Source organism: Neovison vison, chromosome 5 (genome assembly GCF_020171115.1).
Source record: "Neovison vison isolate M4711 chromosome 5, ASM_NN_V1, whole genome shotgun sequence".
In the NCBI taxonomy this organism is placed as follows: domain Eukaryota; kingdom Metazoa; phylum Chordata; class Mammalia; order Carnivora; family Mustelidae; genus Neogale; species Neogale vison.
In genome coordinates, this window is record NC_058095.1 from 165,233,344 (window position 1) to 165,259,025 (window position 25,682).

Sequence of the window (25,682 nt, forward strand, 5' to 3'; positions counted from 1 at the left end):
GTATGCCTCTCGTGTGCACCGGGCCCTGGGACGGGGGCGCCTCGGGGCCGGTCTGCGTCCGCCGTTGTCCCGCTCTGGGGCCCTGGGACGCACGGGATCCCTGTTGACAGTTTTGGCGCCCGGTCGCATGAAGGCTGACCGTCCAGGCCGGGACTGCTCACGCTCCATGGCTGCGATCATGAACTGACTCTCCTTACGCGACGTCCCTTTCCGTCCTGTGATGTGATTCGTGCACGTTTCTTCCGCGCTTTATTCTGACTTAACTCTTGAAGAGTTTCAGTGTAAATTTTTGAGGTTGGAAAACACGTTTGGCTTTAAAATCTAGGGTTTGGGACTGTGAAGATACATCCGATTAGGAAAAGGAAGGTTGTAGGGGAGGAGGAAGGGACAGCCGGTGCCATGAGGTGCGGCCCCTCGCCATCTGTGGAACAAGGACTTTCATCCTAGAGGACACGCGGTAGCCCATCCGGCGGGTGGGCCGACCAAAGGCGTCTTTCAGGACTTCTGGGGTGTGCTTCAGAGACACGCGTGACACCGGCAAGTTGCTCCCGTGCTGGAGTGCAGGCCTTCCCCGTCCCTCCTGGCACAGCTTCCCAGTGGCCGCCTGGTCCGGGCTGGAACCCATGTGCACCTTCTCTCCCGAGCTCCCGCCCTTCAGGGAGGAGCCGAGCAGTGCACCCCCCAGTCCCTAGGGTCCAGGAAAACTGTCAGTGGACTTGGCAACTCCTCTTTCCCCGAGATCTTACAGAGACGGTGATGGCGCGCGGGTCCTGCTGAGCACGGTCGTGCTCCGTGCTGGTGCTCCGCCTGGTGGCTCGCTTCTGCCAGTGCCCCCGCCCTCCGGAGGGCAGGCCATCCCCGCGGCCATGCCTCTGGCTTACCGCGGCCCAGAGTGGTGGCTGAGAGCCTGGCCGTGAGCTGGGGACACGGGGTGGCAGGCTGTCCCTGGAACGGGGCCGTGGCCCAGAGTGCCCGTGTGCCCGGCTCTGCACAGGGCCGTGCCCGACACCCGGCCGCCGGGAACCCCAGTGCAGCTGGTGGCCCGAGTTGGGAGGATTTCCGCTCCTTCCACCTGGAATGGGTCGTGCGGAAGTCCCTTGTGGGGATCTGCGTTGTGATGGAGTGTGAGCCCCATCGGGCCTGTGTCACTCAGTTGTTTACCTTGCGGGGGGACATTGGTATTTTTTGTGCTCGTCTCCACAGTAACACCTGCGCGTGGGGGAGACGCACAGACACCGAGGTGAGGCGGGTGTGTCCCCCTCCCGATAGCCTCTCCTGCTTCCATAAGGGCAACGACCAGGGTGACGGGGCTCGTGTCTCCCTCTGTCCTGTCCAGCAAGTGCAGACACGGGTGGTTTTATTCCCCACAAAGGAGAGCATGTGGATCGTGTTTTTCTGCCGTTTTCTGAAAGCCCCGTGGGATGGAATGGCCGCCGCTCCCCATCGTAGCAGGTCTGCGGTGGGTCGGACACCAGGGTAGGAAGAAGGGGGCTGGAAAGGGGCAGACCACGGTCGTCGCCGACCTCAGTGTGTTCCCCCTCGCTGGAGGGCGGCGCGAACGCCCCCGCGACGCGGTGCTGGGACGGGCAGGCGGCGTCCTGCGTGCGGGCCGGCGAGCGCCACCGCGACAGCGTCGTTCTGGGAACGTTGTGTCTTTTAATTTTGATAAAATTTGCCAGATTCCTAGAAGGCGTTTTAGAAATGACTTGATGATCTTATGCTTATAGTTTTTCAAAAAAAAAAAGGAAAAAAAGGCAGTTGAGGGAAGCCCTGGTTTCCTTGTGTAAACGCGGCAGATCCCAGCGTCCGGCGTCTACGCGCGGTTTTACGAAGCTGCTACGGTTCTTGCGGCTCCCCCTTCGGCCACCGACTGTTTCTTCCTCTGGGCAGACGGGCCTCTCCGCAGACTCATCCGCTTCCGCCCCCGCTTCTGCCCCCGCTCCCTGCCCGCGCCCACAAGTGAGGCTCCTCGTGTCTGGGCCGCTCTGCCCCCTCCGTGGCCCTGGCTGCCCCCCACCCCCCGTCTTGGAGAGACTCCAGCGCACCCCAGGCCCACCCTGCCGGGCTGACGTGGCTCCTGCCCTTCCCTGCCCTGCCCGCAGCGCTGCAGGGTGAGGACGGTGGGGTGAGGGTCCCCCAGCTCAGGGCAGCGGAATCCGGTACGGCCTTACTAAAGGGTTAGGAGTTGGAGTTCTCAGCGGTTGTCATGGGTCCCGGTGTCACTCTTGCTGTTTTGAGGGAAGCCGTGACAGTACCCCCGCTTCCCCCCAGCAAGGCGTCGCTGTTGACAGCAGCAGACGTGTCTCCGCTGAAACGCAGTGGATCAGTGGGGTCGCTTGTCCTCGGGGGGAACGGGACTCCGCGCTGGCACACGGGCTCCGGCCGCGCGGGCTGCTCCCCTGGCCGAGCTTCGTGCTGCCCGGCTGCAGTGCGGCCCCGGCCCCGCAGGGCAAGTGAGGCGAGGGTCCAGCCGCCAGAGGAGCCCGGCGCCGACACCGCTGCTCCGTGGAGGGCCGGACACGGAAGACCACACCGCCTGTGCTCGCAGCGATCCGCGGGCTGAGCGCGGGGGGCCTCGCCGGCAGGGGGCTGAGTACGGGTGACGGGGGGCAGGGGCGGGTCACTGCGCGGCTGTGGGGTTTCTCCCTGGGCTGCGGCAGACGTTCTGCGGTGGGTCGTGAGGGTCACAGACTCCGCGGGGCCCTGAAGCCACCAACGGGGCACTTTGCATGGTGAAGTGTCTGGCCCGTGAGTTGCAGGCCGTGGGCACCAGGCTCGCGTGTGGGGCTGTTAGAAGCCCTCCGGACGTGGGCGCTACCACGGAGCGGGCGCCGGCGACACATTGGGCGCTGGGTCGTCACCCTCGTGCTACAGACGAGGAGCTCATGGCCCCAGGAGGCCAGGTCCTATGGCCGATGATGAGGGGGACCAAAGCCTGCTTACTTGTGACGTGAGCCGTGGGAAGGACGGGCACTGCCGGACCTGCAGGCTCCCCACCAGACCCCAGGCTTTCCGGGCTGCTCTGGCTGGGGGCCCGGCTCCCGCCCCCCGTGGGCCGCCCTGGCTGTATTTGTGCCCCTCTCCCCGCACCCTCTGCTCCACTCTGGCCTGGTTGTCCCGGTTGGCTGTCCCCCGCATCTTCTGGGTCCCTGCTCTTGGGGTCCCAGGGACAGGTGTCAGCACAAGGCTACCCTGACTCCCGCCCTGCTTGCTGCCCTGGGCTGTCTCTGGCACCAAGGCAGCCCCTCAACCCTGGGGGCTGGCCGTTCGTGGCCTCCACAGCCTTCCTGCGATGGCCTCTGTCCTCTTGCCGACCTGCAATCTGCCAGTGCCCAGCCCTCCCCCGTGGCCCCTGTTCCTTGCCCCAGAGGCCCAGGCGTGGGAGACAGATGGTCACCTGGCACCTGGGCCTCCTTGCTCCTCCCACATCCTTCTCTAGACAGGGCACAGACCTCCCTCCCCTCCTACTCTTCTGAAGCCCCTCCCCCCCCGAGACTGCCTCATCCAGGTTCTGTGACCCCAGCAGGCTACTTCTCCAAGACACACAGATGGCTTTTAAGCCCACTGGCTACTTGTCACACCCCTGGGACCTCAGCCCCGGCCAGACTGGTCCCCTTGATCCTCCGGTCTCCCAAATGCATGGTTTCTTCTTTAATCATGCTGGGCGGGCCTGACTTACCCCAGGGCCTTTGCACTGGCTGCTGCTTCAGGCTTGTGTGCCTTCCCTCACTTCCTTTGCACACTGCTCAGAGGCTGCCTTGGCCCGGGGATGCTGGCTTACCCTGCCTAAGCAGAGAATCAGCCCCTGCTCCGTGCTCTGCTTTCCTCCCGTAGCACATGCCTGACTTGATGTGGTCAGTCTCCTTTTGGGGGGATATTCCCTAAGGGTCGGGTTTTGCCTATTTTGCTCACTGTGGCGTCCCAGCAAAGGTGGACACCCTATGAAGGACGACCCAGGAGTGAAGGCAGGACGCGAAGCCAGGCCTGTGTGTCCTGCAGGAAAGGGTCTTGGGTGGGGGGTTCGCAGCCCCACACCTTGTACTTGGGGCCCTTTCACTCCCCCTTGGCCCTGTGAGAACCCCGTCTATCCTCCAGCTGTCAGTGTCACCGCCCTGCCCCCTCTGTGTGATGTCATGGGCTTGTGTGACATCACAGTGGATAGGGCAGGGCTGCCACTGGCTCCACGCTCCACTGGTGGGAGCAGTGGAAGGAGGAGGTACCGGTTTCTCGTTTGATCCAAGGTTGTCCGCTTGGAGTGTAACAGGACTGCTCGGCTGAGAGGCTTGGCTGGGGACATGATTGCCAGGTGAGACTCCAATCCCATGCTGCCTGGCCCCTCTGTTCTCGCACCGACCACAGCCACCAATCCCCCCCCACCCCCCCGTGAGGTCCCACCTGTGCTAACCTGTTCTCTCTCCCAGGTTCCCTTGACCCCTCGTCTGCCCTTCGACTGTTACAATGAGATACGCACCCGAATTCAAGAAATCGCCCTCGCACCTCCTAAAGAAATTTGCAGGTAACGGGGAAGGACTGTGGGGCCTGTCTCACGCCACAGTGGTGGCGGTCGGTCACCAGGCTGAGCCAGGGAAGGGGGCAAAGGGATGCAGGGAAATGCCGTGCAGCCTTCGCTTTCTTGCAAGTGTTCCCGTAGAGACCCCTGAGCCCGGGGGTTCGGTGTCAGAAACACGTGCAGCGGGCTCCCGGGGTCCAGGGGTCAAAGATGTTTCCCTCTGATGTGCCGCTTGGACACGTCTGCCTCAAAATGCTTATTGTGAGAGCAAGTTCCTCTTACGGAGAATGTATTTCTCAACAGGAAAGCTCACCTCCCCCATCCCGGGCGCCCGGGGTCTGCGGTCAGAAACTCCTATGGGATGCCAGAGGAGACCAGGGCAGTGGCTCCGTGAGGCTGGGGGTCCGCATGTGTGCACGTCCGTGTGTGGCCACGGAGGTCCACACGGCGGGTGCTCTGCATGGCCGAGGAGGGAAGGGCCGTTCCTACCATGCACATTTGCGTGCAACTAAATATTTCTTCTCAAGGGGGCTTGTCTGCACACATTATTTTTGTGATAAAAGATAAGAAAATAGAAGGAAAAATATTTTGGTTTCTTTGTTTGTTACTTTAAAAATTTTTTTTCCTATATTTGGTTTGGAACCTGGGCTGACCGGGGAGGGTTCTGGGCTGGCCAAGCTTCAGTGAGAGGCGGCTTTCCTGTTGCTGGGCAGGAATCCACTGGGGACTGGGCTCTCTTGCTCTGGACGCCCTTCCTGGGGCCAGTCTGGGGGGCTCCGTCATACACGGCAGCCAGGACACAGAGGTCAGTAGGTCTGGCTCAAGACCCCAGGGCCTGGGCCCGAGCTCCAATCCAGGCCGGGGGAGCTCACTGGAGAGGTGTGGCTTCTGATCCCTAAGGCCCACGACAGAGGAGGCAGGTGGCCTGCACCTGGGGGCCCTTCATGGGCTGCAGAGAGGGCTGGTCCGGAGTAGCCCCTTCGAGTCCCCTGGCAGAAGCACCTGTGTGGGGGCCGGTGTGTTGTCCGGGCCTGGGAATGGACAGCCTCCCTCGCCTCTACGTCCGGGCTGTGAGACCGGTGGCCCCGGGGTGGGGGGCTGGAGAGCAGGGCCCACCCCTTCTCCAGGAGTGGGCTGGCGCAGGTTGGTCACTCGGGCTTACCAAGGAAAGCTGGGGTGCCGCCTGCGCTAACCTGCTTGGGGCACGAGGTCGTCCTCCCTGTCCTCGCTGACCTGCAGCAGGGCCCGGCTCCCCGGCTTACCCTGACCCACCTGCATTTTGACCTTAAACTGCTAGTTGTCCAGTCTGTGGCAGGGAGTGGAGGCCAGCTCTGTCACCCCGTCAGATCTCGATGTGGCTCTTACCTCTTGGCCCTGGGACTTGTTGCTAAGCCGTGAGACGGCCGCTGGTGTCGTCCTCACCTGCCGCAGCCTTCCTCCGGCCAGGCGTGGTGTTCCTGCTGTTGCAGGCTGCCTCTGCTGGGCACTGGCCCCTGGGGCCTGGGGCAGGTGGGGGGCAGGTGGGCAGGGGAAGGTGGTGTTAACTCTGTGGGGACCCTGGCACACCCCCAGCAGCGCTGCCTGCCCGGCGTTCCTGTCCTCAGGGGTGGGCTTCAGTTCCCCCGCGTCTGGGCGGTCCTCCTGCCTGACACCCGGGGCAGGGGTGGTGACGCTGAAGGCTTGCCTGGGAACGAACAAACCGCATGAAGGAGCAAGTGAGGGTCCTGGAGGGGACAGGCGGCCGCCTCAAGACAGGCTGGCCGGAGCAGGCAGCGGGGGCCTGGCCGTCTTCTCTTCTGCCCACCGTACCCCAGCTCGCTGTGCCCGGCAGGTGCGTGCTGTGCAGGTGTGGGGAGACCGAAGGGCTGCTGGGGGCCCATCTCAAGTCCACCTAGCAAAGCAGGGTCCTGGCCCCGGGGCTCAGTTCCACGCCATTGAGACAGTGTCCTGTTGAGGGCAGAGAGCGAGCCGGTGGGTCCCCCCGACCCCCGACTGAGCAGCACCCCTGGGGATGATAGCCCTGGGCTAGGGTCTCGTGGTGCAAAGAAGGCCAGGTGCCTTCTGGCCAAGCTCAGAACACTGACCTCCTGCCCTGGTGCTCTGGGCACTGACGGCTCTTCCAGACTCTTCTGTGAAAGCAGCTAGAGCGGGAAGTCCCAGTCCCCTGTGTTCCCATGTGGGGAGTGACAGGGAAGAAAACACACGTTATGAATAAACATGGGCCTCGACAGCTTGTTTGCTGCCCGTGCTGTTGGCTGGAATGATCCTTGGTCATGACGGAGCACCTTCGAGACCCCTCGGTCCCCTGGCTCTGTGAAGACAGTGGGGTGATGGGAACCCCAGCTCTCCTCAGCTGCACGGTCTTGGGTCTCCTGGAACTTTCTGGACAAGGTGGAAGGGGCTGAGTGCACTGGTGTTTGCCACCACGCTGGCTGCCATCTTGTGGGGTCCTCGCTCTCAATTGTGTGGGAGCTGCCGCGGGTACGGTGGTGGCTGTGCTCCCCATGTCACCACCACGAGGGCCTGGGCGGGCTCCGTGCAGCCCGGACCCCTCTGAGGCAAAGCTGAGCACGGCTTTCACACCCTTAAACGGATGGCTTGCAGGGCGACTGAGCACTGGGTGACCCTGGGAAGCAGGGGAGGCCAACCCTGCCTGGCCGGCGAGCCTGGCTCTGGGAGAGGCAGCGGTGCAGGAGGGTGACCGCGGGCGGCTTCGTCCCCCGACCCTGCCCGGCCCGAGCTGCCGTGTCTGCAGTGGCTTTCTGGCTGCGCATCTCGGGAAGGAGCAGGAGGGACAGTGGGTTTCTCCGGAGCCCCCGTGTCTGAAGGACTGTCAGTGCTGGAGAAAGGGCTGGGTGTCCTGGAGGCCGCCGCCTCCCTTTCCTCTTATGCCAGGAACCCCCAGCTGGGTCGGGCCAGACGCTGCTGCCTGCCCGAGGGGACGCCTGTGTCCTCCAGAGGGAAGCGCGTCTGTAGCCGGGGCCGAGCGGCGCGGAGACGGGTCGCCCGCGGTCTGGGTCCTCGCCTGCTTGCTTTGGCTCAAAGCTGACATTTTACGTTCAGTCCCTCTGAATCGACTTTTGAATTCTGGAATCCTCTTCAGCCTGAGCTGCTGATCCTCTCCCCGTGTGCGTCCCGCTGACCGGAGCTCGCGGTGCGTCCGGCGCCCCGACACCCACCGCACCAGGTCTCCGTTCTGCGTTTCTGTCGCAGCGCGCGGAGCCCAGCGGGCCCCGCAGAGACGCGCTATGGCCTTAGCGGTCAGAGGGCCCCGCGTCCCTCTCAGCCGTTCGCGGGGCGTGATTCTGTTCAGAATCTCATTCAGACCTTCCAGTCAGATCCGATGATGCGTGATTAAGACCAGCACAGGCCCCCACCCCCACCCCTCTCCCAGCCCTCGGGCCTGGACCTCCCGGGGGGCTCTTCTGGTGCTGATGGCTGTGTGTCTGCTTTCCAGTGTGCGACATTCCTCTCTACGACATCTGTGACTACAACGTCACCAGGGACCGCTGCAAGGAGCTAGGCTGCTGCTTTTACAAAGGCGTGTGCTACGAGAAGGCGGTGCCCAGTGAGTACTGCGCCGGCCCCCGGCGGAGCCGCTCCGGAGGCCCACGGGCCCTGGAGGTCCACGGGCCCTGGAGGTCCACGCGCTGTGTCCTTCCCCGGGCGCCCCTGCCGGGGCCGGCCCTGGTGGTGCCCTGGTTCCATCACTCTGGTGTGTGAGCGGGAACAGCCGGCTTTGGGGACACTGAATGGGACAAAAGCCCCTGAGGACGTTCGCTCCTGGGTGGAATGGACCTGGGACTAGGAAGGGTCCCGGGGAGACCCCGGACATGGAGGGGTGTAGAAGCAGCTGGCTCCGGGCGGGGCTGGCCGCCAGCCGTGTGCGAGGTCAGACCCCATGAGGCTTCTCCGCAGCCCTGTCAGGGTCAGCAGAAAGCCCTCACCCCGTGAGTGCGGGGTGTGGTGGGGCCGGCGGGGCGTCCTGAGGTGGCGAGGCCATGGGAGCAGGGAGAGGCCGCCGCCCGCGGTGCAGGGCCCCCCGTGGCTGTGAGCGGGCCGCGCCGGGGACGGGACTCACGGCTGAGTGCGAAGAGTGGCGTGCGGGCCGGGTGGCAAGCTGGAATGTCCTGCGGGAAGGGCTGTTCTCCTGAGGCTGTCTGGGGGTTTGCTCCTGTTTAGAGCTTTCTGGGCCCCTAGAATTTTCCGAATTAGTATTTCCAAACCCTCATGAGATTCACTTGACGACTGATGTGTTGTCTTGCCCTGTGTGCGGCCCTTTTTAGAAATGAGGGTGCTTGGCTCTGGGAGGGTTTGGAGAGGAGTGAAGGAGTGTGGGGTGCGGGGTGCCTGCACAAGACCTTGCCAGAGAGGAGGAAGGTGCCCCCCCAGAGAAGCTGGCCATGGCCATGGGCGCTCAGCAGAGCGAACGGGACCTGGGCCCTCCCTGTCCCAGGCCACTCTCCTCTGCCCTCACCTCCCCAGGGGATAAAGGCACACTTGTGCGGGGAGCCTGGAAAGGTTTCTTGCTCTCTCCTCTGAGCCCCAGGTGGGCTGAGCCCTCGGAAGTGAGACCCAGAGTGAGCCCTTCTTCCCAGACGTGGGAAGGCCTAGGAAGTCAGAAATGCTTGTGACTCACGGGGTGACCTATGGGGTGACCCACAGGGCTGCCTGATCCCACAGACTGAAAGCCCTAAGCCAGCTCCTTGTCCGAGAAGAAGTGACATTCTGCACAAAAGGGTCGAAGAACGAAGAGCATGGGCAGGATCGTGGCTCGCTTTACGTTGAAGATTTGGCCCTTAAGGCAAAAGAGGAGAACTCTGGTTCTCAGAAGTGAAATCAGAGGCCACAAGAAACGCCATTAACAGCTAAGAAGATTATCTGGTGATGATTTCTCCTCCAGATGTTGAGCTGGAAGACTTGGGACCAGACTCTCTCTGCCCCGGGAGACCCGGGCAACCCTAGATTTCCCTATACCTGTACCTTTCTCAGTACCCGTAGATTAGAAACAACTGGAAATTACCTCTTTTTTGATCATTTTTATTGAGGTAAATGCTCGTACCATAAAATTTACCCCTTGAAAGTGTACAATCTGGTGGGTTTCAGTTGTGCAGCCATCCCCCGTCACTTCAAGAACATCCGGATTAGCCCTGAAAGAAGGCCTGTGCTCACCCACCAGACAGTCCCCATTCCCCCTCCCTCCAGCCCCTGGCGGCCACCGATCTGTCCCTGTGGGTCTACCTACTCTGGACATTTCACATTAATGGAATCGTATAACCTGTGACCTTGTGCATCCGGCTGCTTTCACAGGTTTTCAGGATTCATCATGTGGAGGCAGGTGTCGCACTGCGTTCCTGTTATGGCTCAGTAATATCCCGTGGTACGCATAGACCACATTTTGTTTGCCTACGAGTTAGCTGATGGAGATTTGGGTTGTTCCCACTTGTTAGCTACTAGGGACGTGTGCGTGTCAGTTTTTGCGTGAACACGTGTTCTCACTTTCCTTGGGTATTCACCGGCCGAGGAATTGCTGGGTCCTTTATCAAGTAGGCTTAAAATGTTTACAGAACCGCCAAACTCTTTCCCACAGTGGCCGCACTGTTGGACAGTCTCAGCTTCAGGACCTGAATTCCAGTTTCTCCGGATCCTCAGCAATACGAGTTGTGTGTCTTTTCGACGATACCCGCCCCGATGGGTATGACGTGGCGTCTCTCTGTGGTTTGGATTGTCCTTCTCTGATGAGTGAGGATGTTGAGTATCTTTGCACGGGCATTTGGCCATTTGTGCGTCATCTCTGAAGAAGACTGTTTACATTTCTTGCCTGGTGTTTAACTGCGTTAATTGTCTTTTTATTGTGGTGTTGTAAAAGCTCCATATATATTTTGGATAGTAGCCCTTTGTCAGATATGTGATCTGCAACTACTTCCTCCCCATCTGGCGGTCCTCTTTTCACTGTCTTGATAGTGTCTCTTCGAAGCACGGTGTTTTTTAGTTTTGATGATGCCTCGTTTCTCTATTTGTTCTGTGTTTGCTTGTGCTTTTGGTGTCATAGCTCAAAAACCATGGTCTACTCCGAGGCCACAAGGAATTACATCTGTTATTTTCTAAGCGTTTTATGGTTTTACTTATATGTTCATGTCATTGGTCCATTTTGACTTAATTTTTTTTTTCACAATGTGAGGCAGGGATCCAGTTTCGTTCTTTTCCATCTAGACGTCCAGGTGTCGTAGCTTCACTTGTTGGGAAGACTCTTCTCTCCCCATTGAACCGCTTTCAATCCTTGTCTAACGTCAATTGTCCAGACATGTGAGGGTTTATTTCTCCGCTTTATTCCACTAAGCATGTACCATACCACTTGGATTGCTGTAGCTTTACAATAAATGTTGAAATTGAAAAGCAGGACTCCTCCAATTTTGTTCTATTTTTTCAGGATTGTTTTTATTACTATGGGTTCTGTGCATTTCCGTATTAGGATCAGCTTGTCAATTTCTGGGAAAAAAAATGCCATCTGATATTTTGATGGGGATTGTGTTAAATCTGTAGATGACTTGTGGGTGGGATATTGCCCTCTTCATATAATGTTAAGTACTCTAACCCATGGACAAGGGGATGTCTTTCCATTTATTTAAGTCTTCTTTAATTTCTCTCAACAATATTGTATTGTTTTCAGTGTAACAATCTTGTATTTCTTTTGTTCAATTTATTAGTATTTTATTCTCCTGGTGTTTTGTGAGTGGATATATCTCCTTAATTTGATTTTTAGACTGTATATAGAATTGTAGGTATATACACAAGAGAATTGAAAGGTTGCTAGAATTGGTTTTTATATTGTGGTCTTACAGGCTGCCGAATTCTTGGGCTCATGTGTTAGTTCTACTCATTTTTAGTTGATTACTTAGGATTATCTCGATACCCGAGTGTATCATCTGCAAATAGAGATCACTTTACTTCTTTCTTTCCAGTGTAGTGAGTTTTATTTCATCTTCTTGCTTAATTGCCCCGGTTAGAAACTCTAGTACATGAGGAATGGAGTTGGTGAGAACAGACCTCCTTATCTGCTTCCTGGTCTCAGCAGGAGGTTTTCAGTGTTCCCACCGTAAGGAGGCTGGTAGCTATGGGTCGTACCAAAGGTCAGGTTGAGTAAGCTCCTTTCTCTTCCAGTTTCTTGGGTGTTTTTATTGTGCAGGGATGTTGGATTTTATCAAACTCTTCATCTGCATCTGCTGGATACTCTGGTCTTTATTACTCGTGTGGGTTTGAGGTTCCGTCTAGTATCCTACCCTTGCTCCCGTTTAATACTTCCTGTAAGACAGTTCTGCTCGTGATGAATTTCTCACTTCCTGTTTGGGACTGTCTGAACTTGTCCATTTGGGGGAGGATAGCGCTGCAGTATATAAAATTCCTGATTGGCAGGCTTTTCCTGTCAGCACTTTGACTGTGTTATCACCTTGCCTTCTGGCCTCCGTGATTTCTGGTGAGGGACCCACTGTCACTCTTTAGGTTTCTTCATATACATCATGTTGCTTCTCTTTTTCTGTTTTCAAGATTCTCTGTCATTTGACTATTATGTATCTAGGGGTGGAGCTCTTTGCGTTTATCCTGATCATCAAATTCAGGAAGTTTTTGCCATTTCTTCAAATATTATTCTCTTTTCTCTCCACTCCCTCTGGGACTCCCATTGTGCATATTGGACCGCTCCATGGTGCCCTGTAGGTCTCTAAGGCTCCGTTAACTTTTCCTGATTCTATTTTCTGTTGCTCGAAGAGTCTCAACTGATCTATCTTCAGCTTTGCAGATTCTTTCTTTTGCCTGCTCAGATCTATTGAACTCCTCCAATGATATTTTCATTTCTGTTACACTCTCAACTCTAGAATTTCTATTTTGTTCCTTAAAAAAAGTAGTTTCTGGGCCACCTGGGTGGGTCAGTGGGTTAAGCCTCTCTACCTTTGGCTCAGGTCATGGTCTCAGGGTCCTGGGATCAAGCCCTGCATTGGGCTTTCTGCTCAGCGGGGAGCCTGCTTCCCTCTCTCTCTGCCTGCCTCTCTGCCTACCTGTGATCTCTCTCTCTCTATCAAATAAATAAATAAAATCTTTAAAAAAAAAAAAGGTGATTTCTGTATCTGTATTGGTACTCTCTATCTGTTGAGATATCATTCTCCTACTTTACCTCTTCCAACATAGTTTCATTTGGGTTGTTTTGTTTTTTTGTGGTTTTTTTTTGTTTTTATTTGAAGTAACTTATTTATTTATTTATTTTAAAAATATTTTATTTATTTATTTGACAGAGAGAGATCACAAGTAGGCAGAGAAGCAGGTAGAGAGAGAGGAGGAAGCAGGCTCCCCACTGAGCAGAGAGCCTGATGTGGGGCTTGATCCCAGGAGCCTGAGATCACAACCTGAGCCAAAGACAGAGGCTTTAACCCACTGAGCTACCCAGGCGCCCCAAGACGTAGCTAATTTAAAATCTTTGCCTAGTGAACCAACATCTGGTCATGCACAGGGACAGGTTTTTGTGTGTGTTTGTGTATATGTGTGTGTATGCTTTCTTGTTTCTTTGCACATCTAACTTTTTAAATTGAAAACTAGACATTTAAAAATATGTGGCAACTCTAAAAATCATATTTTCCTGCCTCCCCAAAGTTGTTAGCATTGTTCAATGACGTTTCTGAACTAATTCCAAAAAGTCTGTATTGTGTGTAGTATGTGACCATTGAAGACTCTGCTTGGTCGGCCTACTGCTCAGCTAATGACTGGAAAATCTGCTTAGGTTCTTGGAAACCATAAGTGTCAGTCTTTGTACGGGGACTCTTTGTGTGTGTTGAGGTGCACCTTCAACAGTCAGCCGGATAGTTTCCAACTGTGCCTTTATCTTTACGCGTGCTTACACAGAGCCTCACGATCTGCCAGAAGTGAAAGTTTAGGACCTTCTCAGCTGTTTTCAAAGTATGTGCACTGGCTTGGGCATGCCCATTACCTTCTAGATCCCAAGAATATGTCACAGCTTTTCAGACCTCCCTGCAGACAGGTAATTCCCCAGATTTCCTCTTAAACTTTCTGGTTGGCTTATTATCTACCCCCAACTGCTATCAGCCATTTTAGCCATCATGACTTTTAACAGTTGCCTCTGATTGTTTTCGACAAATGCCTGAGAAGAAGTTGTTCCTACTAGATTAGCTCTAAGTCGTGCCAAATAAAGAAAGCCTTGCAAGTGAGATCTTCTGGTGAAGTACTGGATGGACCAAATAACGACAGTTCTTTGGGACTGGGCTGTGAAGAAGCTCCAGCCCTGGTCTGCCCCCTTCAGTGATGCCAGGCGGCTAGTATCACCATGACTGTGGGCTGTTGGTTCAAGACTAGCAGGGAATTGGAGGTGAACAAAAGTGGGAATAGGGTAAGTTAAAATCTCTACATTTCCCTGTTATTGACATTCATGTGTTCATCTGCAAACTTTTGATTGGGTAATTTTCAGAGTTCTGAAAAGTTTATTATGATAAATTCTGATAAATCTGATAAAATTCTGATAAAAGCTAGTCTTCTCATTGGTTTTATGGAGGGGGGGTTTTGGGAGGGGATGGCTCCTTTTCTACCCTTCTTTTTCTGATGCCACACTAAAAATTAATTCCAGATTTTTTTAAAAAAAGATTTTATTTATTTATTTGATAGAGATTACAGGTAGTCAGAGAGGGAGGCAGGGAGAGAGGCAGGGAGAGAGGAGGAAGCAGGCTCCCTACTGATTGGAGAGCCCAATGCGGGGCTCGATCCCAGGACCCTGAGACCATGACCTGAGCTGAAGGCAGAGGCTTTAACCCACTGAGCCACCCAGATGCCCCTTAATTCCAGACTTTAATGAACCTCGGGTCTGGTTGCACACAATTGGGTGGTAAAAGCTGCAATGAGACATAGCACTTTGTCTTTAAAAGAGTTTATTGTCCTGCACGTCTCTCATTGTGAAACCCACAACCTATAGCCAGAATCCCACGTGAACCATCTTTTCGAGCCCCATGTCTTCCCGTGTGCAATGGCTTATTGATTCATAGCTGTTCTCTGGGGTACATGCCTGCTATTCTTAAGTTGGGGTCACGGCTCTGGGTGGTGGTTTGGCCATAAGTTGTTGCTTTTTGCATTTGTCATCTCTGTCACTTTGTGGCATCAGTGGTTTGACACACACATCTTGGCATTTGAGGGCCGGGCCGAGAACGTCGTGGAGCTTTCCTTCTTGGCTCCAGTGTTGGAAGCACTTGTGTATCTTAGTTTTTCTGAGATCTTTACCATTTGGGACTTCTAAAAGCAGGAACATTCACATCCAAAGAATTTGAATCTGTTCTTTCGGTCTTCCACTTTTGAAGGGGCCGAAGACATTCAGTTTCTCAGTCAGGTCTCAAGTGTGGCCATCATGTTTGGTTGTCTCCCCGGTTTCCTCACATCCCAATGAAACAGCCCCAACGGCACAGGTGGTGAGATGGGTCCTTGAAGGCAGACTGTGGCTAGGGAGAGCACATAGGATCAAGCTGCTGCCACTTCTTTTCCCATCTGTCCCTCCCCCGAATGTCTTCTCATGAGAATTTTATGAACAAGTTAGCTCTTTTGTACATGTTTATGTATAAGGCAAACATAACGTGTATTAATATTACTACCTTATGCCTGTACCTCTTTTGGAAGATGAGCCTTATTCCTTATAGCACCTTACCTATTAGTGTCTACAAGGAACCCCGAAAAGAACACCAACTCTTAAGAATATTTTGTCCAGGAAGAGTGTTCACTGCTCTATAAATAAGTACGTCATTTTTGCATAACCCTCTTTCTATCCTTTCAGTTTTAATAAATGAATTGTGTGGGCTGGGCTTTTCCTTGGCTTCTGACCTCTTTCAGGCTCGAGAAGTTGGGCCATCTGTGGGAAGAGTCTGGGCCGTGAGCCCTACATTTAGGTTCTCACTGCTCCCTCAAATTATTTTTCATTTCCTTGACATCTTTCTCATTCAAGACGGCAAGTGAACCTTTATGCCGTGAAGTTGTAGCATTCAGTGACAGGGTATTATGAGTTCTTTGTGCACATAATTCCATGTTATGAAAACCTTTCACCAACTTCTTAAATTGGCTGGTTTGAAGTGCACATTGTATTACGGCATAATCTGTATGATTAAGAATATGAACTTGGGGAATTAGCATTAGATCTTTGAGAAAGAATTGGGAATTCTAGGAGAATGACTTGCCTTCATTCCTCAGTCTTGACTCAGGACACATTATTTAACGTGTCACTTCTGAGCGTGTGGCTTCTGTTGCTTCATGGGACTCGCTGAGATGATTTGAAAACTTTTAACTGTATCTGGGAGTGAAATTACCAAGAGATTCCTTAAAGAAAATAAAATAATGCTTTCCTCCGTGGTTGCTAGTTCTTGGTGACCAATCATAATATTGAGTTTATGGTAAATCGTACATGTTGTCAATAGGAAACTGTGTGTGGGTGGATCCTGTGCGAGAGGATCACAGAGACTCGGTCTCTGCCTCCAGGAACTTGACACCAAAGACTGAAGATGTTTCCATGTGTAAAGATGTGGAAGATATGCTGACAATCGGATGTTCCAGCACTGTCCACGTGTGTGTCTTTTTCATGGCTTCACCCACATAAATTTCGAATTTACTCCCAAGAACCAGGACACAAAATCACACTAAGGAATGTACATATCCTGGGATTCAGGAATTTGAGGGCTCCCTTCTTGTCCCTTCAAAGCTCCTGGTTTGGTCATTTCCATTCAGTTCATTCACCATCATTTAAGTGCACTTTCTCTGTGCCAGGCCTTTGCCACACTGTTGGATTAGTTACTTATGCTGTGTGACAAACTACCCAGAACTTAGTGGCCGAAAGCAGTAGCTGAGAGCCTTAGCTGGGTGGAATGGGCTTGGTGACTCACGAGGCAGCGGTCATCTGAAGGCTGGACCGGGGCTGGAGGGCCTGTCTGAGATGGCTCACTTGGCTGGTGAGTGGTACTTGGGGTTAACAGGAAGCCCTTTTCTGTGACGTGAGACCTGCTTGCCTGTCCTTAAGACATGGTGATGGCCTCTTTCTAGAGCGGGTGGCCCGAGAAAGCCAGGTAGAAGCCACAATGACTGTGACCTAGCCCCAGCAGTCACACCCTGCCCAGTGCCCTTGGTTCAGAGGTCAGCCCTCTGCAATGTGGAAGCATCTACACTCGGATGTGAATCCCAGGAGGTGAGCATCCTGCAGGCCGTTCTGGGAGCTGGTTCTCACAGCCCTAGAGATGGAAAGAGGAACTGAGGTGAACACATTTCCACAGGCAATGCATCACCAAAAGGAATAAACCTGCTGATCAGAACAGAGCCTTCAGCATGCATCTTGCCAACTGGTTCGTTACAGTGGTGTGCTGGCGACCCCACAGGCCGGGTCCCACTGCCCACTCCATCCTCTCCCTGACGGACCCTCGACCGTGGAGTGCCCAGCGTATGCCTGACCCTCACTTACTGAGCTCGGATCAATAGGGGAAAATGAAGCATTTGGGCTGCTATCATGGGGCTTTTTGGCTTCAACTCCCTTCAGCTTTTTGACCTCAGCCCCCATATAAAGGGTCTGGGAGGCCCCGTCCATTCCCAGAGACCCTCTGGGTTGGTTCAGGGAAAGCAGCTCCCCTGGGAATCCCCCTCTTGTATCTTCGAGGCCGCTTTCTCTGCAGCTACTGCTTACCTTCTGTTGTGGGTCAGATTTTCTCCCCCCGCCCTCCAAGTGATGTGTTGATGGCCAAACCTCTGGTCCCTGTGAATGTGACCTTAGTTAGAAACACCGCCTTTGCAGCTGTGAGTAGTTAAGGTGAGGTCCCCCTGGAGTAGCGTGAGCTCCAAATCCAATGGGACCGGCATCCTTATAGGAGACAGAGACGCCCAGAGCAGACAGGAAGGAGAGTGCCACGTGAAGACAGCGGCACAGAGGGAAGCTGCCACGTGATAGCAAGACCCAGAACCGGGGGATGTGTGTACAAGCCAAGGGCTCCAGGGAGCTCAGGGCCAGCAGGAGCTGGAGAGGCAGGGAGGCACCCCTGAGCCCTCAGAGGGTCACCATTGTGGGCTTCTGCCTGCACAGCTGTGGCCACAGCTTTCTGTTGTTGGAAGCCACCCACTGGTGCTACTGTGTCACGTCAGCCTCAGCACGTGCACGGAGCTCCCAGGGACATGGCATCCCATGACGTCGCGGCTGGTGAAGGGTGGGTGCACGTGGTTTTGGGGCGGCGGTGAGCAAACTGAAGCAAACCCTGTCCCTCGAGGTGGGGGTTTGCAAAGAAGCCAGTTTGCGCCCTTTGGAAGAGCAGAAAGCAGTGAGAGACGAGGCAGACAGTAGGAAAGTGTAGGGACCCCGGTGCACAGACTGCACGCCAGGCGCCATGGCCAGAGCTCTGCCTGCATCCCGTCTTCCGTGTCCTTACCTCTGCCTGATGGAGAGGGTGTCGGTCATAGGGCTTCCACTGAGCGTGCTCCTGGGGGCTGCCTGGGCACAAGGCCCCCGGGACATGGCCCCCGGCTCTGCCTGAGCCCTGAGCCCAGGAGCCATGGACCCCAATCATCAGTCCCAATGGAAGAGGCTCCTGCGGTGGAGGGTCCCCTGGGAAGGCTGGGCCGTGCCCACGCCTGCTTCCCCCGGGGGTGGAAGGGGGCCCAGAACTTTCCCACAGATGGGGGCACGGGCCTAGGGGCCGCACCCCAAGAGTCACCGTGAAGGCCCAGGTTCTTCTGTTGGGGCAAGTCTAGAGAAGACAAGTGTAGGGACGGCAGAGGCCCTCGTTAACAGAGTCGCTCAGCCGGTGGAACGTGTCCGTCAGCCAAGAAGCCTTCTGCTTCTGTTCGGCCTTGAGATAGCTCCGCCGAATGTTGAGGAACCGTTTCTGGGGAGTTGGGGCAGGGCGCCCAGCTCCTGGGCAGCAGAGGAGCTTTTCTGGAGAAGAGACGAGGGCGCGGTCTGTGCCATTGTCCTCCCGGGCCACCTGCGACTGCTCTTTGCATGGCCCACATGGAGCCTCGCGCAGCTGGGGAGCCTTCGAGCCCTCAGCCGTGTCCGCAGGGCGGGAGGTGTAGGAGAGGCTGCGGGCCCCAGGGGTCGGGCACCCCCGACTCGGGCGGGAGGTCCGACTTCATGAGGGAAACTGTTTTCCAGTCTACGTGCAGGTCTTCTCTGCCTTGATCGTGGTCATCGCTGGGGCCTTCGTCATCACTATCATCTACAGGTCAGCCGGTCCTCCACCGAACACACCTGCGAACGTGCGGGACGCGGGGCGGCGAGGCGCGGGTGCGGGCTGTCGGCAGCCAGAGGGGCCCAGCAGCTCCCCCGGAGCTCCCAAGGAAGCCCCCCAGCAGTTACGGAGCTCCGACCTGGTCCGCATCCTGCTCGCCCCTGTCTGCCCACGAGAGGGTGTGGGGATCCCTGCCCGGGGTGTCTGCAGGTGCTTGCTCTGTGCTGTGAGTCATGGTGCAGACGTGCTCCAGATACGAAGCTCCCCTCTTGTTTCGGTGGTGGGGACACAAGCCCACGGCAGCTAGTGGTTACTCATGGTCAGAGCCTGGATACATCGTTGCCACTCAGGACTGAGGGGCCCCAACACGAGCCCCCTTATAAACACAGATAGAAGCCACGGAGACTGGTCACGTCGCTCTGTCCAGCAGCAGAGAAAACTACTCCCCGCTGTGAGCGGTGCCAGGTGACGTCTTGAGGGACCTGCCTGCACGCTCCCTTTCCCTGCCCTGTTGTTGCCCTCGGGCGCCAGGATGCCATGTAGGACGGCGTGTGTAGAGCACGTGTCAGAAGCTGAAGTGGGAACAGCTGAGCGAAGCCCGAGTCCCCCTGCTGTAGGGACACGTCGTGGTGAGGGACCGGATGACCTGTTGAATGGTCCACCTTCAATTTCTCTCTTCCCGTCAGGGTTGTTCAAGAGAACAGGAGAGAAAAGGAAGTGCCCACAGACGTCCCTCCATCTCCCAAGTCCAGCATGAAAGAAGAGACGGCGCCGTCAGGCGAGGAGGAAGCCTCCAAGCCCACGAGCTCAGAGCCGCAGACCGAGAGCGAGAGCGTCAGGGAGGGGGACAGTAAGTCAGCAGGTTGTCCCGGCACAGGGCGCAGCGGTGCTCCCCCAGAGACCCCGGCTGGGCCAGGCATGCCCCGGGGTGGGCAGGGCAGAGAGGTGTGCGGGCGGCTGCGGTGCTGGGCGAGTCCGTGCCCACAGGCCCAATCGGACACTTCCTGGCTGGGGCATGGGGACCCGGTTGCCACCGTGAGAGCCTGATGGTCTGGTGGTGGTGGCTCCAGCCCTGGCACCTTTGCTTTTGTGGATTTATCGATGGTCTCAGGACAGGAGGGCTCTGCCAGTTGCTGGTTGCTTTTCACAGGGGAGCGCGTGGCAGGTTAGGGAAGGAAGCGCCCCGCGCCCTCCGCTGTGCCTCGGGCGGTGTCTGTGTGGACGCGAGCTCTCTGGGCCGCTTGATTCCCGACAGTCGCAAAGACTCGGTTTCACCGGAGCCACTGGGGAGAGGGGGCAGGAAGAAGGGGCCTGCCTAGACGTCCCCTAGGGTCCGCGGCCTGCCCCTGCCGAGGTGTCTGAGCCCCACGGTGCTGCCCGCGGGCAGGACATGCGCCCCTCCTCAGAGGCTTTCTGCAGACTGAGGCACGAGAAGTGGAGACACTTCTTGGTGACAGGGGACAGGGCCGACCGACCGTTGGCCAGCCTCGTCTGGGATTAGATCATGGCCACTAGATGTGTTGCAGACCTGGTGACACGGCCTCGGGAGTGCTGAGCGAGCTCTGAGAAACCCTCTCTGACCTTCCATGCAGCCTCCCTGACCATCATGGCAGACACTGACGACTGAGGGCCCGGCGCAGCCGCAGTGACGGTCGGCGGAGGCGCCGCCGGAAGGGCCCAGCCGGGGAGCTGCCACGACGTGTGTGACGGGAAGAGCACAGTGACAAACAGTAAAGGTATTTTCAGTGCTTCCGCGTGCGTGTGGTCATGGTCACAGCGGCCTTTCTCTCTCCAGACAGACCTGGCCCCTGGGTGCCAGGACGCCGACTGGGAGCGGTCGGCAGCCGGCCGCGCCGCTCGCGGCCGCCGCTGGAGCCCGGCCAAGCCACCGTGCAGGCTGCGGAAGGCAGGCTGTGCCCGCGCGGGGTGGGCTCGTCGCCCCGACTCATGGCGGGTCCGGACCTGCCCAGCAGCGAGCCGTGCGAGGAAAGGCACGGCGTCCGCCTCTGGGAGGCCCAGGCCACCTGCTGCAGCTTCCTCCCGGGCCCTCTTCCAGGGCGGAATGTGCAAAGGTTCCCGAGGGACGGGCAAGCGCTAAAGCAGGGGGGATGCAGCCCAGGGAGCCCCGTGGTCTTGGAGAATCTCTGCCTTTTACCTTGAAAACTTGTGTTCTCCAGAGTAGCTGCGGCTCATGTGTGCGTATGTTGTAGGCCTAGTGTGTATATCTGTGGGCATGCACGAACACATGTGAGTGCACGTGTGCAAGTATATATGGGTGTGCGTGCGTGTACACGCATGTGCACAGGTGCACACATGTACATATGTGCACCGGTGCACACGCGTGTAAGCACGTGCATGTTCACACATGCAGGCGTGGGCCTATGTGCGAGTGTGCACAGGGGTATGAATGCACACATGGGTGCGTGTACTTGTATGAGCGTGTGCATACTTGTCTGCATGCATGCATGAGTGCTGCTCACACTTGCACATGAGTGCAGACGCACATGTGTGCACACACATGTTCATGCACACACACACATGTGTATTTGTGTGCACATATATGGGTGTGCACATGTGTGCCCACGGGACTGCACGCAGGTGTGTGCATAACCACAGCATGCACATGCATGGGTGCGCACGTGTGCACACATGTGGACGTGCATGGGTGTATGCAGTACATCCGCATGTGCACAGATGTGGGTGTGAACACATGTATATACATGTAAACAATCCAGTTGAGCAGACACCTCTGCACCGATCAAGGCAGTAGGTGAAGCCCAGGGGGGCAGTGGTTGGGGCTGGACAGTCCTGGCTCTGGGGACCCCAAAGATGGCTCCCTGGTTCCCGCTGGGAGGGCTTCCTTGTTGTAGCTGCCAGTGGGTTGAAGTTCATCCATCCTAGCCAGCCTGAGTTACCGAGGGGACCGGAAGGGAAGGAGCAGGACCCGGAGGAAGAGCTTGTTGAGCCGCAGATGGTGAACAGGGGGTGTGAGCCACGTGGGCCATTCCATGTGGCTTTTGAAAATGTAAAACATGAAATGAAGCGGAGTAGTATATTCTCTTTAGCCCGGTGTGTCAGAGATGTTGTCCTCTTAGCATTCTGTCAGCACAGGGACGTGCCTAACGAGATGACTCCCGAGCACTTTTAGGAATCTCTGTGTGTCTTACACTGTGAGAGCATCTCAGCCCAGACGGGCCCCGTTTCCAAGCCCATGTGGCCGGGGCTGCGTGCTGGATAGCGTGGCCCTGGAGGCTGGAGAGGGACTCGGGAGCTCCGAGGGCAGCCCAGCCCGCCTCGCTCACCGTCTCGGCAGTCCCGGTGTGGCAGGTGGCCATCAGATGTGCCGTGCCACGCTGGGTCGGCCCAGCCCCTTCTCTGTTGGACGCCCCCTGCCTGGGGCCCCCTCCTCCCCTTCATGGCGTGGCTGGTTTAACCCTTGCCTGGGCTGGGAAGGAGCATCAGCCGGTGGAAACGGACTATACTGGACTCCATCTGCGGGATTCCATGGTTGCTTACGTTCTTACCGCCTCCCCAAAAAACTCTCATATAGAAGACGTGAAAAATCCAGGAAAGAAGATAGAAATATGTTCCCATGTCCCCACAACTGCGAATGACCACAGTTAGTACTTGATCACACACGCCACTCACGTCTTCTCTCGCCCCACAATGTGGTGAGGCCGGCCAGTCCCTCAGGACAAGGGTAGACACTGGTCTCTGGTCCCATGATGTCAACCTGACTGGGGCGCAGGATGCTCAGGTATTTACTCGAGCATAATTCTGGGTGTGTCTGGGAAGATGTTTCTGGGTGAGATTAACACGTGAATCAAGTGGACAGCTCACCCCAGGGTCGGTGGGCCTCATCCAATCAGTTGAAGGTCTGCTAGAACAGCAAGGCTGATTGTCCAGTGAGGAGGAGGGAATTCTTCCTGCCTGATTACCTTTGAACTGAGACATTGGCTTTTTTTGGCCTTTGATCCAAACTGAAAGGTGGGTTCTCCTGGCCTTGAGCCTGCTGGACTCCAGACTGGCACACAAGGCCTCTGCTCTCCTCTCCTCCAGCTCACTGGCATGTCTGGGGATCTGTCCGCCTCCATGACTACATGAGCCAATTCTTTAGAATCAATCAGTCTCCTGTGGGCTCTGTTTCTCTGGAGAACCCTGACCAGTACTGCTCCCCGCCCCATCCCAGTGTAATGAGGAAGTTGGCCCGAGCCCGAGGAAAGGTCTGGTCTTTGTTGCTGGTGCCTGGGAGGTGACCTCTGACATTGGTGCTTCTCGAGGGCTAGACATGTGTCTGTGAGTCAGGGCAGGAGGCAGATGGTTGATGCTAACAAGATGATTCGGGATGGAGTCAGCGCAGCAGAGACCCCGACCGCAGGACCTCGGCCCACCCCCTGGAGGGGACGAGGGCTGGAAATGGAGTTCAACCACACAGGCAACAATGCAATCAGTCGTGTCCACAGAAAGAAGCCCCGCTACATGCAGGTCACTGGACGGAGCTGAGCGCCCCTGGTCGCTGACCCGCCAGGTTGTTTCTGGGGAGGACGCCACGCGGCCTGTGGGGCCTCCGCCTCGCCCCTTGCGCCTCTCCCTCCGGCTGCTGCTGCTGTGCATCCTTCAGTTACAATAAGACTTCAGTCGTTAGGTATAGTCCTTCCCCAAGTTCAGCGGGTTGTTCTAGCAACTTGTGGAACACAAGGGTGGTCGTGAAGCGCCCCCGACTTCGCAGCCGGCTGGTGTGGCGTGGGGGTGGCCTGGGAGCCCCGGACTTGAGGCGGGCGTCCAAGGGGAAGCGGTCTTGTGGAAACAGGCTAAGCTCCCCTGTGACCCCTTCCTCACAGCAGCGATCTGCCGCGGGGCCCCAGGGCCGGCGGCCTGCCCTGGACGGGGCGGGGGCGCGCGGGAACCCATGTTTTCATTACCTTCCTTGTCCTGTGAGGGGACAGGCCAGGGATGCTCCTCTCGGCCTTGTTGCTGCCCAGAAGGATGAAGAGACCCCACTGGGTCGGCAGAAGGTGGGGGAGGCCCGTGGGCCCTCAGAGCTCAGGAGCGTCCCACCTGAAATGCAGGCAGCGTTTCCTCCTCTCCATGCTGCGTCCCAGAATGGTCTTGCGCTTCGCCGCCGAGGCCTGTTGTGCGCCGGCAGTGGGCATCACGCGACAGCCCTCGCCGCGGAGCACAAAGCCCCTGTCCTCGGCCTGTGCGGTACCTGACGGATTATGTAATGATTCCCGTGGTCCTCCCTTGTCTGAGAATAAGAACACTGGATTCTGAAAGTCAGGCAGCGCACACTATAATCTGATCTTTTGATGAAGAAAAGAAAAGCTGATTTATTTTTAGATAATGAACTTGCTGGTACGTCCTAATTTGGGTCCCGTGTGTTTAAGTGCCTGGTGCAGTTCAGCACGTCCCCCGCTCCGTGTGTCTGCGTGTGTCGGTATGTCACCCCGGGCACACGGCCCTCCCCGGGTCCGAGCCACACAGAGGCTGCTGCTGAGGCTTCGAAAGGAGACGAACGAAGCCGGAATGCTTTCTTTGGCTCCGAGCTCGCCTTTCCCTCCCGTGACGATGCCCTCTTTGTGCTTCTTCCCAGGTTGCAAGCAAATAGATTTTAAAAATGGACCTCCATCCCTTGCCTTCCCAAAGTGGTTTTAGGAATTAGATGTAGACGCCTAGAATGAAGTTCGCCCCGAGTGGCTGTGCCGTGAGGGCTGGTCGGCCTCCCAGGGCCGTTCTTTCTGGAGAGCGGCCGGGAGTAGAGCGGGCGTGCTCACGTCTTCATGTCCGTGGTTCTCTCTGCAAACAGCAAGAGACTCCAGAGCAGCGGGCCGAGGCCCGGGACTGGGGAGGGTCCCAGGCATGCTCAGTGTGGAACCGTGGCCTCGGATGCTCGTGGCCTCGTCGGTGGCGCGGGTGGGGGTGACGTGGGGACGGAGGCAGGGAGCAGCCTTTCCTCTGGCTGGCCGCTGGGCGAGGTGTCTCAGCCTGCTTGAGAGCGGCGCGGAATCCGTCCTTTTGATGACCCGGGAACCAGCGTCCCTGCACCTGCCAGGAGCCAGGGAGACGGTGAAACCCAGCACGGGCCCAGGCACGCAGGGCCTGGAAATCGCTAGAGCCTCTGGACAAAGCTCCATCCTCAGTGGGAGAGAGGAGGGGCAAGAGGCAGAGGAACAGCCCCGGGGTGTCCCTGTCTAGGACCCCGGGTCCCGAGCGAGGGGGTTCCCGGGGTCCCAGCGTCCCCCCGGGAGCTTGTTGGGAGCACACGGTGCCCTGACTCAGGACAGACGCTTACCCGGCTGCTGGCCTGGAGAGTCGGGGGGCGGATAGAGGGAGGCAGGTGGGGCCATGCCCTGCCCGGGTCAGTGCTCCTGAGTCCAGAGGGAGAACAGTGAGCGCAGTGGCAGGTTCCCTCTCGTCCTTCAACCTGGTGGGTGCGGGTAAGATGGGATGGAGATCCGGACTGAGCGGGGTTATGGTTTAGCGCTTGGAGCGTGCCAGTGGGAGAGGGGAGAAGGGTCAGCGGTGTCTAGAGAGAGGGCAGCTGTAGTCAGAAGACCTTGGACAAGAAGCTGGGTGAGGAGAGACAGGACACAGGTGGGGACAGGAGAGGCATGAACCTGGGGCCGAGTGTAAAGTGGAGGCGACTGGTGGGGACAAGGTCAAGAACAAGATCTCGGGGCAGGGTCTTCTGGGGGCGCCGTGAAGCCTACCCCCAGCGGCTGCGGGCCACGATTTCACCCCTGAATACGTGTGGCCCGTTGGGTCCAGTTCTGTGGCTCCAGTGGACAAGACGCATTCTGAGGTCACACGGAGGGTGGGACCCCACCCAGGGCCGCAGGTCGGTCTTGTGGGTGCAGTGAGGGGCTGCCCTCCGTTTCTGGATGAGCTGGCTCAGTTCCAAAAAGCGAGAAAACCCTCTGCCCTTTGGTCATGTATTTTCT

General features: G+C 56.7%; 1 protein-coding gene across 1 annotated transcript; it reads left to right on the forward strand.

The window, feature by feature from the left end:
* The first annotated feature begins 4,458 nt into the window (after positions 1-4,458).
* Positions 4,459-20,368, forward strand: TEX29 (testis expressed 29). Its single transcript, XM_044250700.1, has 5 exons — positions 4,459-4,516; positions 7,968-8,078; positions 18,666-18,735; positions 19,428-19,591; positions 20,334-20,368. The coding sequence occupies exons 1-5, from the start codon at positions 4,459-4,461 to the stop codon at positions 20,366-20,368; spliced, it is 438 nt and encodes a 145-aa protein (XP_044106635.1).
* The last annotated feature ends 5,314 nt before the right edge of the window (positions 20,369-25,682 follow it).

Coding starts and splice junctions, on each gene's coding strand:
- TEX29 (XM_044250700.1), top strand. CDS start 4,459: ATGAGATACGCACCCGAATTCAAGAAATCGCCCTCGCACCTCCTAAAG. Junction 4,517..7,967: donor CCTCCTAAAGAAATTTGCAG/GTAACGGGGAAG, acceptor TCTGCTTTCCAG/TGTGCGACATTCCTCTCTAC. Junction 8,079..18,665: donor CTACGAGAAGGCGGTGCCCA/GTGAGTACTGCG, acceptor ACTGTTTTCCAG/TCTACGTGCAGGTCTTCTCT.